The 12,452-nt window shown below is 44.9% G+C and overlaps 1 protein-coding gene across 4 annotated transcripts in view; it reads left to right on the plus strand.

The window, feature by feature from the left end:
• LOC138640081 (NACHT, LRR and PYD domains-containing protein 3-like) overlaps positions 1-12,452 on the plus strand; it is a 155,771-nt gene that overhangs the window by 106,726 nt on the left and 36,593 nt on the right. For all 4 annotated transcript variants that reach the window (XM_069728804.1, XM_069728805.1, XM_069728807.1 and 1 more), the window contains one exon: positions 296-466. In XM_069728804.1, the coding sequence (XP_069584905.1) occupies positions 296-466 (171 nt within the window). The remainder of the gene's footprint in view (positions 1-295; positions 467-12,452) is intronic.

A 12,452-nucleotide genomic window follows, 5' to 3' on the forward strand; every position in this document is an offset into this window, starting at 1 on the left:
TGGAGTTATCAGCTTCCTTCTCCAGCAAATTGGAGTGTATCACACCCTACTAAAGCTTCCTGCTTACTGCTTGAAGCTGTCAGATACAGTCTTGTACTTCTCTGAATCAGTCCTACCTGTTTAGCTCCTGGTTGTTCATTGCTACTTGTTTTGATCTCTGCTTATGTTTTCTGACTTTTCTTACGGATCCTGACTTTGACCTTGTAAGTGATGACATTTTCCATATTGACAATCTTCTGATTTTTTACTAACCCTCTGGACGCGTCACCCACAACTCATCTTCTTATTCTTACAGTCTAAGTGTTAATCGTCTGCCACACACGGCTTGCATCCAGTTGGCATCTTTAATAAGGAGTAACCATTCCCTGGAGATACTTGACTTATATAATAATCATCTGAATGGTCCTCACTTCAGTGAACTGGTGGAGGCTCTGTCCAGTCCAGACTGCAGGATAAAGGTAATACGGTAAGTAAAAGAGACATGTACAGGACGGAGACGTGTGTGGACAAGATATATAGGGATTTTCTGCTCCACATTATTATTATTATTATTTATTGTTATAGCGCTATTATTATTTATTCCATGGCGCTTTACATGTAAGGAGGGGTATATCTAATAAAAACAGGGGAGTAAAGAAGGAGATCTTGTGAGGATCAGAGGTTGCGTGTAGGTAATTACCGGGAGACGAGGTCACAGATGTATGGAGGAGACAGGTTGTGGATGGCTTTGTATGTCATGGTTAGGGTTTTGTACTGGAGTCTCTGGGCAATCGGGAGCCAGTGAAGGGATTGACAGAGGGGAGAAGCTGGGGAATAGCGGGGGGACAGGTGGATTAGTCGGGCAGTAGAGTTTAGAATAGATTGGAGGGGTGTGAGAGTGTTAGAGGGGAGGCCACAGAGCAGGAGGTTGCAGTAGTCAAGGCGAGAGATGATGAGGGCATGGACTAGCGTTTTTGCAGATTCTTGGTTGAGGAATGAACGGATTCGTGAAATATGTTTGAGTAGAAGTCGGCAGGAAGTGGAAAGGGCTTGGATATGTGGTTTGAACACATCAGTGTTATGTCTATGAGACTACACCTCGTTATATGTTATCTCTACTAATGTCTGGCTGTCTCGTCTCCTCACATCACTTCTCTCTCTGGCATGTGGAGGTTGTATGAAATGTTATCTTTCTCTATTAATATTGCTATTCCACTTTTATTTATGGAGTCTTAACTGAGACCAGAGAGAGGCCACATCACAAGGAAACATTGGAGATATTTATTGTCTGAATTATTTAAAATGATGAAAGAGATACTAGAACAAATGTGTGTAGCACAGAGAAAGTGATCGTACTGAACAAACACAGACTAATATATATATAAATCAAGTAGAACTTCTATTAAATTACTGTTCAATTATTTACATCAGGGTAACTCATGATGTCAGGATTAACACAAATACAGAATAATAATAATTAGCGTACATGATGCGAAGCACATCTATGTTATAAACATTTTTTCTATCAAACACCACCTCATTACTGGTATAAGAGGCCTAGGGAATGATTAGCATATATGTATTTATTGCGCCAGCTCTTAGTGCCACTCTGGGTCCTAACATCAACCATCCATACTACATACTTTGTTTTGTGCTGGACGACATGACAACTCAGTGTGGGGCATTAACTTGGAGTGCGCATGCCCCTAGTGTTGGTAAGTGCACCACACTAGCATCCACCGTTCTCATCTCTGCCCCCCATCCCTGTTACCCAATTGCGTGAAGCCAGTGGATTACCAGATCGGCCAGGAACTTACTGAAGGTAACCATTGCTGCTACCTTATTTCTCCTATAGGAGACTATCGATTTCACTATATGTTTAAATACTGTAGTATTGCTGTATATCGTATAAGAGGCATCTTGGGACAGCAACATGGAACAGAATAGCGGAGTTGGATTTGTGTGTTGGCACTTGAAATGGTGCAGGATTACTTGAGTGACACCTTGGTAAAGAGTTGAGAAGTAGGAGTTACTAGTGACGTGACACCAAATATCTGAATACTCTGGCAGCAATCCACTTCCTGAGCTGGCCTCAGGCGTGAAATTAGAATGGTACTCTGGATTGCCATGGCTAACCATCACGATGAAGAACTTGAAGAACTGGGATAGCCAGCAGCAAAAGGAGGAAATTGTGCCCAGCGCTGGATCCTGAAGGGGTGAGTAAAAGTCTCCTTGTGACCATCCCAGATGAGATTGATAGAGAAGATGCTTAGCATTGATCTTTTTAAGCAATTTTGCGACATTAATATCCTTTTTAGAACCCTAAATCCTTTAGGATTCTATCCTTTCCAATCCATTAGGAAGAGAAGCCACCGACAGACTCTCGCACTTCAAGACCTGAATTCTTTTCATAGTACATACTAAGATATTCTGGAGACAGAGTAGAAAATTTTAGTGCAGTAGAACATTTGTTGATGGCCACCGGTTGCAATGGGAAATTTCAGAGTTGGAGGCAGTTTTCAATGGAAAATGACCACTTTGACTTACTCATTAATTTTAAATGGACTAATGAATCTTGGAGTAAGCCTTTTGCAAGCTGTGTTAAGATGAATGTTCCTAGCAGAGAGTCAGTATCTATCCCTAGGAGAAATGTTTGTGTTTATCTGCATTCCTCCTAGCTGCTGTCCCACTAACAGACAGTTTATAACTGAACCTCAGGCCCAATGTCACAGAGGTCTGTACAAACCTAGTCCACAGCAGGAAGTCAACTCAATGAGACAATGGGTAAAAGAAAACAAAGTTCTCAACCAAAGACAGAGAAGACAAGACATCTCGCATTTACCTCTGTAAGGGTACCGTCACACAGTGGCACTTTTGTCGCTACGACGGTACGATTCGTGACGTTCCAGCGATATCGTTACAATATCGCTGTGTCATTCAATTCAGGCTTCCCAGTTGGAGAGTTATGTATCATCAATGATCTCTAACTTATTTCCTAACTCTACCGAAGGCCCTCTGATAGAAAAGGTTGTCAGAATACGCAGACCACCCACGCTTCCCAGGGATTTATCATGTGACGTCATTGTTACTTTTTACCCAAATTGGGTCAGGAACGCGCTCTTAGGTATCTCAAAAAATCCGAGATTTCTCTCTTCCCCTTACAAGCAACTAGTTTTTTATAAGGATTTGTCTAAAGTCACTCTCCAAAACAGGAGAGTTTTTTCGCATACCACAAGAGAACTACTGCGTGCAGGTCTCTCTTACTCCTGGACAAGATCATCAACCCTCAGGGTGAGACTTCCGTCAGGTTTATTTCATGTTGCCTCTCCGGACGAGGGTATTGAATTTTTAAAACGCATTGGAATCAACTCCTCTGAAGCCACATCCAGTTCCCTACCAACAACTTGAAGGGTAACTGTTCTGGTTGAACAATCTACAAAGATCTGTTATTTGACTAGCTGTAACAACTTAATTCCACTTTAAAAGTTTTTATTTTTTATTTTTTTCGTTACTTGTTTGTTTCTTGGATCAAAACCGAACTTTCCTCCACTAGGTCTTAGGGGTGCCATGTGCACTCTGGGACTTGGGCAGGCATTATATCACACATTATGCGACCTTTAATCTACTTTTATCTCACAGGCTATAAAAAACGTGTATACTAATATTACTGAGCATCATATAATATTGACTTTTCAGCGACGTTATCTGATATTCCACTTATTGTGTTTATAAGTAGGCATCATATTCATACAGTATATCTCTATACTTAGGCTACTTTGAATCCGACATGTATATTGTTGTTTTCTTTTTTAGGCCCAGCTATTAAGCAACATTTTTCTTTACTGTAAATGCTTATTATTATTCTACTTCATCGCACAGGCTACTTTAATTCTGACTTTATACTTTTGTCTATTCTCTTGGGCCTAGTTATTAAGCAACATTTTTCTTTACTGCTAATGCTTATTTTTACTATACTGCATCGCAAGACTAATTTATTTTCGTCCCTTTGTTAGTGACATATATATGTAGTATATTTAAGCTACCATTTTATGGTCTGTTTTCTAATGCCTGATATTTCATTCCCCATTTCACTTGGGGATTCCTTTCCTTTTCCCTACCCTATGTTTATTTCCTTCCCCTTTCTCTCATTTCTACCTGTTTAACCCCTTAGTGACAGAGCCAATTTGGTACTTAATGACCGAGCCAATTTTTGCAATTCTGACCACTGTCACTTTATGAGGTTATAACTCTGGAACGCTTCAACGGATCCCGCTGATTCTGAGATTGTTTTTTCGTGACATATTGTACTTCATGTTAGTGGTAACATTTCTTCGATATTACTTGCGATTATTTATGAAAAAAACGGAAATATGGCGAAAATTTTTAAAATTTTGCAATTTTCAAACTTTGTATTTTTATGCCCTTAAATCAGAGAGATATGTCACGAAAAATAGTTAATAAATAACATTTCCCACATGTCTACTTTACATCAGCACAATTTTGGAAACAAATTTTTTTTTTGTTAGGGAGTTATAAGGGTTAAAAGTTGACCAGCAATTTCTCATTTTTACAACACCATTTTTTTTTAGGGACCACATCACATTTGAAGTCTTTTTGAGGGGTCTATATGATAGAAAATAATGAAGTGTGACACCAGTCTAAAAACTGCACCCCTCAAGGTTCTCAAAACCACATTCAAGAAGTTTATTAACCCTTTACGTGCTTCACAGGAACTGAAACAATGTGGAAGGAAAAAATGAACATTTAACTTTTTTTTGCAAACATCTTAATTCAGAACCATTTTTTTTATTTTCACAAGTGTAAAAACAGAAATGTAACCATAAATTTTGTTATGCAATTTCTCCTGAATACGCCAATACCCCATATGTGGGGGTAAACCACTGTTAGGGCGCACCGCAGAACTTAGAAGTGAAGGAGCGCCGTTTGACTTTTTCAATGCAGAATTGGCTGGAATTGAGATCGGACGCCATGTCACGTTTAGAGAGCCCCTAATGTGCCTAAACAGTGGAAACCCCCCACAAGTGACACCATTTTGGAAACTAGACCCCTTAAGGAACTTATCTAGATGTGTGGCGAGCACTTTGAACCCCCATGTGCTTCACAGAAGTTTATAACGTAGAGCCGTGAAAAAAAAAAAAAATCGCATTTTTTCTACAAAAATGATCTTTTTGCCCACAAATTTTTATTTTCACAAGGGTAACAGGAGAAATTAGACCACAAAAGTTGTTGTGCAATTTCTCCTGAGTACGCTGATACCCAATATGTGGGGGTAAACCACTGCTAGGGCGCACCGCAGAGCTTGGAAGAGAAGGAGTGCCGTTTTACTTTTTCAATGTAGAATTGGCTGGAATTGAGATCGGACGCCATGTCGCGTTTGGAGAGCCCCTGATGTGCCTAAACAGTAGAAATCCCCCACAAGTGACCCCATTTTGGAAACTAGACCCCCCATGGAACTTATCTAGATGTGTGATGAGAACCTTGAATGCCCAAGTGCTTCACAGAAGTTTATAATGCAGAGCCGTGAAAATAAAAAATATTTTTTTTTTCCACAAAAAAGATATTGTAGCCCCCAAGTTTTTATTTTTACAAGGGTAACAAGAGAAATTGGACCCCAAAAGTTGTTGTCCAATTTGTCTTGAGTATGCTGGTACCCCATATGTGGGGGTAAACCACTGTTTGGGCGCACGGCAGAGCTCGGAAGGAAGGAGCGCCGTTTTGGAATGCAGACTTTGATAGAATGGTCTGCGGGTATTATGTTGCATTTGCAGAGCCCCTGATGTACCTAACCAGTAGAAACCCTCCACAAGTGACCCCATTTTGGAAACTAGACCCCCCAAGGAACTTATCTAGATGTGTGGTGAGAACTTTGAATGCCCAAGTGCTTCACAGAAGTTTAGAATGCAGAGTCGTGAAAATAAAAAATATTTTTTTTTTCACAAAAAAGATTTTGTAGCCCCCAAGTTTTTATTTTCACAAGGGTAACAGGAGAAATTGGACTGCAATAGTTGTTGTCCAATTTATCCCGAGTACGCTGATGTGCCATATGTGGGGGTAAACCACTGTTTGGGCGCACGGCAGAGCTCGGAAGGGAAGGAACGCCTTTTTGGAATGCAGACTTTGATAGAATGGTCTGTGGGCATTATGTTGCGATTGCAGAGCCCCTGATATACCTAAACTGTAGTAACCCCCCACAAGTGACCCCATTTTGGAAACTAGACCCCCCAAGGAACTTATCTAGATGTGTGGTGAGAACTTTGAATGCCCAAGTGCTTCACAGAAGTTTAGAATGCAGAGTCGTGAAAATAAAAAATATTTTTTTTTTTTCACAAAAAAGATTTTGTAGCCCCCAAGTTTTTATTTTCACAAGGGTAACAAGAGAAATTGGACCCCAGAAGTTGTTGTCCAATTTATCCCGAGTACGCTGATGCCCCATATGTGGGGGTAACCCACTGTTTGGGCGCACGGCAGAGCTCAGAAGGGAGGGAGCACCATTTGACTTTTTGAGCGCAAAATTGGCTGTCGTGTTTGGAGACCCCCTGATGTACCTAAACAGTGGAAACCCCCCAATTCTAGCTCCAACCCCTAACCCTAATCCCAACCTGATCCATAATCCTAATCACTAACCCTAACCATAATCACAACCCTTACCCCAAAACAACCCTAATGTCAACCCTAACCATAACCCTAATCAAAACCCTAAATCCAACACACCCCTAATCCTAATCTCAACCCTAACCCTAATCCCAATACACCCCTAATCACAACCCTAACCTTAACCCTAATCCCAAACCTAACCCTAATCCCAAGCGTAACCCTAATGCCAACCCTAACCCTAATACCAACCCTAATCCAAACCCTAAACCTAATCCCAGCTCTAACCCTAACTTTAGCCCCAACCCTAGCCCTAACTTTAGCCCCAACCCTAACCCTAAGGCTACTTTCACACTTGCGTTGTTTGGCATTCCGTCGCAATCCGTCGTTTTGGACAAGAAACGGATCCTGCAAATGTGCCCGCAGGATGCGTTTTTTGCCCATAGTATTGCCGACGGATCGTGACGGATGGCCACACGTCGCGTCCGTCGTGCACTGGATCAGTTGTGTTTTGGCGGAGCGTCGGCACAAAAAAACGTTCAATGAAACGCTTTTTTTTACGTCGCATCCGCCATTTCTGACCGCGCATGCGTGGCCGTAACTCCGCCCCCTCCTCCCCAGGACATAGATTGGGCAGCGGATGCGTTGAAAAACTACAGCTGCTGCCCACGTTGTGCACAATTTTCACAACGTGCGTCGGTATGTCGGGCCGACGCATTGCGACGGCCCCGTACCGACGTAAGTGTGAAAGAAGCCTAACCCTAAATTTAGCCCCAACCCTAACCCTAAATTTAGCCCCAACCCTAACCCTAAATTTAGCCCCAACCCTACCCCTAACCCTACCCCTAACCTAACCCTAGCCGTAACCCTACCCCTAACCCTAACCTAACCCTACCCCTAACCTAACCCTAGCCGTAACCCTACCCCTAACCTAACCCTAGCCCTAACCCTACCCTAACCCTACCCCTAACCTAACCCTAACCCTACCCCTAACCCTACCCCTAACCTAACCCTAACCCTACCCCTAACCTAACCCTACCCCTAACCCTACCCCTAACCCTACCCCTAACCCTAACCCTACCCCTAACCCTACCCCTAACCTAACCCTAACCCTACCCCTAACCCTAACCCTACCCCTAACCCTAACCCTAACCCTAATTTTAGCCCTAACTGCTGTTCTCCTGCCGGCCGGCAGGTGGAGACAGATGGCGGGCGCACTGGGCATGCGTCCGCCATGTTCTTCTGCCGGCGGCCAGGAGGAGCAGCAAGAGGATCCAGGGACCTAGGTGAGTATGCTAGGGTCCCCGAATCCCCCTATTTCTCTGTCCTCTGATGTGCGATCACATCAGAGGACAGAGAATTACACTTTCCTTTTTTTTTTTTTTTTTTTGCGGTCGCCGGTAAACAGTTAATTACCGGCGATCGCAAAACAGGGGTCGCTAAAACCGACCCCCGATCATGCTCTTTGGGGTCTCGGCTACCCCAGGCAGCCGAGACCCCAAAGATTCTCCCGGTGCCGGCCGGCGGGCGCACTGCGCATGCGCCCGCCATTTTGAAGATGGCGGCGCCCACCGGGAGACACGAGGAGCATCGGGGGAGCTAGGTGAGTATTGGGGGGCCACCTGGGACCCCTTTTCTCTGTCCTCCGATGTGCGATCACATCGGAGGACAGAGAAATTAAAAAGAGATCGCTTTTTTTTTTTTTTTTTGCGATCGCCGGTAAACGGTTAATTACCGGCGATCGCAAATGCGGGGAGGGTTAAAAACCCCCCGAATCATGTTCTCTGGGGTCTCAGCTACCCTCGGCAGCCGAGACCCCGGAGAAAATCGGCCTGTGGGGGGCGCTATACACTTTTTCCACAGCGCCGTTAATTAACGGCGCTGTGGTTTAAGTACCCTTAGCGGCCGCCGTTAAAAGGCGTATCGGCGGTCGCTAAGGGGTTAAAATTGAAAATACCAATAAAAACGTTTGAAAACAATATCGCTGTGTCTGACACGCAGCAGCGATCAGGGATCCTGCTGAGAATCGTACGTCGTAGCAGATCGTTTGGAACATTCTTTCGTCGCTGGATCTCCCGCTGTCATCGCTAGATCGGTGTGTGTGACACCGATCTAGTGATGCGTTCGCTTGTAACCTTTACAAGCTTTTACGCATGTAAATGTAAAAGCGTTCGCTTGTAACCTTTACAAGCATTTACGCTTGTAAATGTAAAAAAAAAAAACAGTACATACTTACATTCCGGTGTCCGTCAGGTCCCTTGCCGTCTGCTTCCCGCACTCACTGACTGCCGGCCGTAAAGTGAAAGCAGAGCACAGCGGTGACGTCACCGCTGTGCTTTCACTTTACGGCCAGCAGTCAGTGAGTGCGGGAAGCAGACGGCAAGGGACAGACACCGGAATGTAAGTATGTACTGTTTGTTTTTTTTTACGCTGGTAACCAGGGTAAACATCGGGTTACTAAGCGCGGTCCTGCGCTTAGTAACCCGATGTTTACCCTGGTTACCCGGGGACCTCGGCATCGTTGGTCGCTGGAGAGCTGTCTGTGTGACAGCTCTCCAGCGACCACACTACGACTTACCAACGATCACGGCCAGGTCGTATCGCTGGTCGTGATCGTTGGTAAATTGTATAGTGTGACGGTACCCTAACAGTTATTTTGAAGCAGATGCTGCCAATTGTTCTGATTAACATTTAAAGAAAATGGGAAAATATTAATCCATGTATTAATCTTGCTTTCTCCATTGCTTTGAGGATAGTTTGCAAAAGCAAACAGAAATATTTAAAAAACTTTGCATAGAGCCCTACATTATTTCAGAACAAATTGAACTGCACGATCTTAGACAGTATGGGCAGGAAGATCATGTAAACTCTTGAAGAAAACTTGAGCCAACCTACTGAGGGCGAGCAAGACAACAGAATAAAGTGTAACCTCATAGAGAAGCAAATCACCACAACCCAAATGGAAGTAACCTCTTGTGCAACAGGAAGGTCTGTGTCAAGGTCCAGGATTCTTGGCCAGTGGTTGCAGACGACCAAGAAGCTTGATGATAGGGATTGAATTGGACACGCTGAGTACAAGCTGCTATGAACTTTCTAACGTCTTTATTAAGTTCAGTTCATTTGACTACACACTGACAAAAAAAATGAAGAATGGGACCAGGTGAAGACTTTCTGTTCTAGTGCTTTAGAGACAAAGTGTTAAGAAATTACCTGATTTGGAGTAAGTGGTATTGCAACCACTAAGGGCAGCACCAGCAGGTAGCGTAGTCAGATGTCAGTACATGGGAGCAGCAGTATAGTTTGGAGGACACCGGTTTTTTTTGGACTATAAGACGCACCCCAAATTTTCAGAAGGAAAATAGGAAAAAAAAAACAGTCTGAATTCAGCTTACCGTGGGGGGTTTCGGCACAGGTGTAGGAGTGGTCACAGGGGTTGTTCGGTAGTCAAGGCTGGTGCGGTGGCCTTTGGGAAATTCCATCCCAGGATGGTGCGGTGATGTTGCTCTGTGGTGTGGAGGGGCTCCTCCCACTTTTTGCAACAGTGCTCTGTTGGGAGGTGGTGCTCTTTCGGGCTGCGGTTGCCTGTGGGACTGCAGTGGCCTGTGGGGCTACGGTGCTCTGTAGGGCTGCGGTAGCCTGTGGGGCTGCGGTGCTCTGTGGGGCTGAGGTGGCCTGTGGGCGCGGCTGTGGCCTGTGGGACGGGGGCAGCCGTGGCGGCAGTTTGTGGGGCGTCAGGGCTCCACCGGCATTTCGTGAATGCCCGGAGGCCCGCGCAGATCCATTCCTGCGATGCAATGGCCTCCGAGAAAATGGCTGCCAAGGGCGGTGCTTGCTCAGATTCAGATCTCGGCAATGAGATCTCGACTTGAGATCTGATTCTGAGCATGCACCGCCCTGCAATTTTCCTGGAGGCCACCGCATCACAGGAATGGATCTGCATGGGTCTCCGTGCATTCACGAAATGCTGGCGGAGCCCTGATGCCCCACAGACCACCGCCGCCCCCTTCCCAGAGAGCACCGCTGCCCAACAGGCCACCTCTGCCCCATGCCACATAGCACCGCCACCCAACAGGCCACCGCTGCAACAGAGAGCCACACCAGCCTGAGAAGGGAGGCTGCAGCGTCGGGCCAGGACTGCCGCCATGGTATTTGTAAGTGTATTCCGACTATAAGACGCACCCCCATTTCCCCCCCAAAAAATTTGGGAAAACAGTGCGTCTTATAGTCCGAAAAATACGGTAAGTAGGTTGCGTAGTCAGGAGTTAGCAAGAGGTCGGTACACAGAAGCAGCAGTATAGTTTGGAGGAAACAGTAGGTGGAAAGAGAGCTTGTATAAAAGGCTGGGAGCTCAATAATCTCGCAAGGAAAGAAGTGCAATGCCATGTTTAAGTAGGGTGTTCAGTCCGGAGATTACAGGGTAAAGCCAATCAGGAACAACACAAGTACTAGTATCTGGGTTAGCAAGGAACTGTCCAGCGAGCTGAATAGCTCAGAGGGAAGAGCTGCCACCTGGTCCAAAAGAGCTGAGGGATTTGAGCCCTGAAAGTAGTCACCTAATTCCAGGATGGCCTCTGGACAAGCACTGGCTTCTCTGGATGCCTCTGATGAAAGGCTCTTGTAAGCCTTGGTGCATGGACGTTGCTTCATGGCATGGTTCCCGTGAATTATATTCTGGTCCGTAACCCTTCCATTGCACCAAATATTGCAATCTTTGAAATTTTCTAGAGTCCAGAATTTCATCCACAACCATTTCATCCTATTCTTCACCATGGATTTTTTCTGGTGGAGAAGGTGGCTGAGTTTTTCCTGGAAACGGGTTCTCACCGAATGGTTTGAGCACGGATACATGGAATACAGGGTGATTTTTCATGCTGTTAGGAAGTTTTAAACAGAAAGCAACTGGGTTAAAGGGACACTCTCACCTGGATTTGGAGGGAACAATCTTCAGCCATGGAGGCGGGGTTTTGGGGTTTTTGATTCACCCTTTCCTTACCCGCTGGCTGCATGCTGGCTGCAATATTGGATTGAAGTTCATTCTCTGTCCTCCATAGTACACGCCTGCGCAAGGGAAGATTGCATTGCGCAGGCGTGTACTATGGAGGACATAGAATGAACTTCAATCCAATATTGCAGCCAGCATGCAGCCAGCGGGTAAGGAAAGGGTGAATCAAAAACCCCAAAACCCCGCCTCCATGGCTGAAGATTGTTCCCTCCAAATTCAGGTGACAGTGTCCCTTTAAATGGTGCAGAAATTTGAAAAGGTCCTATGAATTTGTGACCCAATTTAGAAGATGGTACGTTCATTTTCAGATTTTTTGTAGATAGCCAAACTGTGTCACCGACCCGAAGGGTAGGATGGGCTTTGCAATGTTTATCTGCTGTTGTTTTTGTAATCTTCTTGGACCTTTTGTAACATCTCAGTTAGTTCTTTCTGGGCTTTCTGCAACTCTGTCTGTCAGTAATGCTAGGTTCACATTAGCGTTTCTGTGCGCAGCGTATCATCTGCATGTGCAAACGCATGCCAAAACGTATGCAAACGCATGCTTACGCTGCGGTTTTACTCTACATCATCTTACGCATGACGCCTAAAAAAACACGTGTGCATGCGTTTAAAGATGTTTTAGCATGCATTTGCGTTGTTTATGCGCATGGTGGAGGTGGTGAAATCATTTCCTGGAGTACGCATGCGCATCGAACGCATGCGTACGCATGTCCTTGCGTACCAATGCGTTCCCATAGACCGTAATGCATTGTTTTGACACACTCAACCACAATCATCCACATGCGCATAATTGCGCAATATTTGACACCTGAAAAAATGCAAACGCATGTCCCTGCATACACCATGTTAAAGATATGTA

Source organism: Ranitomeya imitator, chromosome 1 (genome assembly GCF_032444005.1).
Source record: "Ranitomeya imitator isolate aRanImi1 chromosome 1, aRanImi1.pri, whole genome shotgun sequence".
NCBI lineage: Eukaryota > Metazoa > Chordata > Amphibia > Anura > Dendrobatidae > Ranitomeya > Ranitomeya imitator.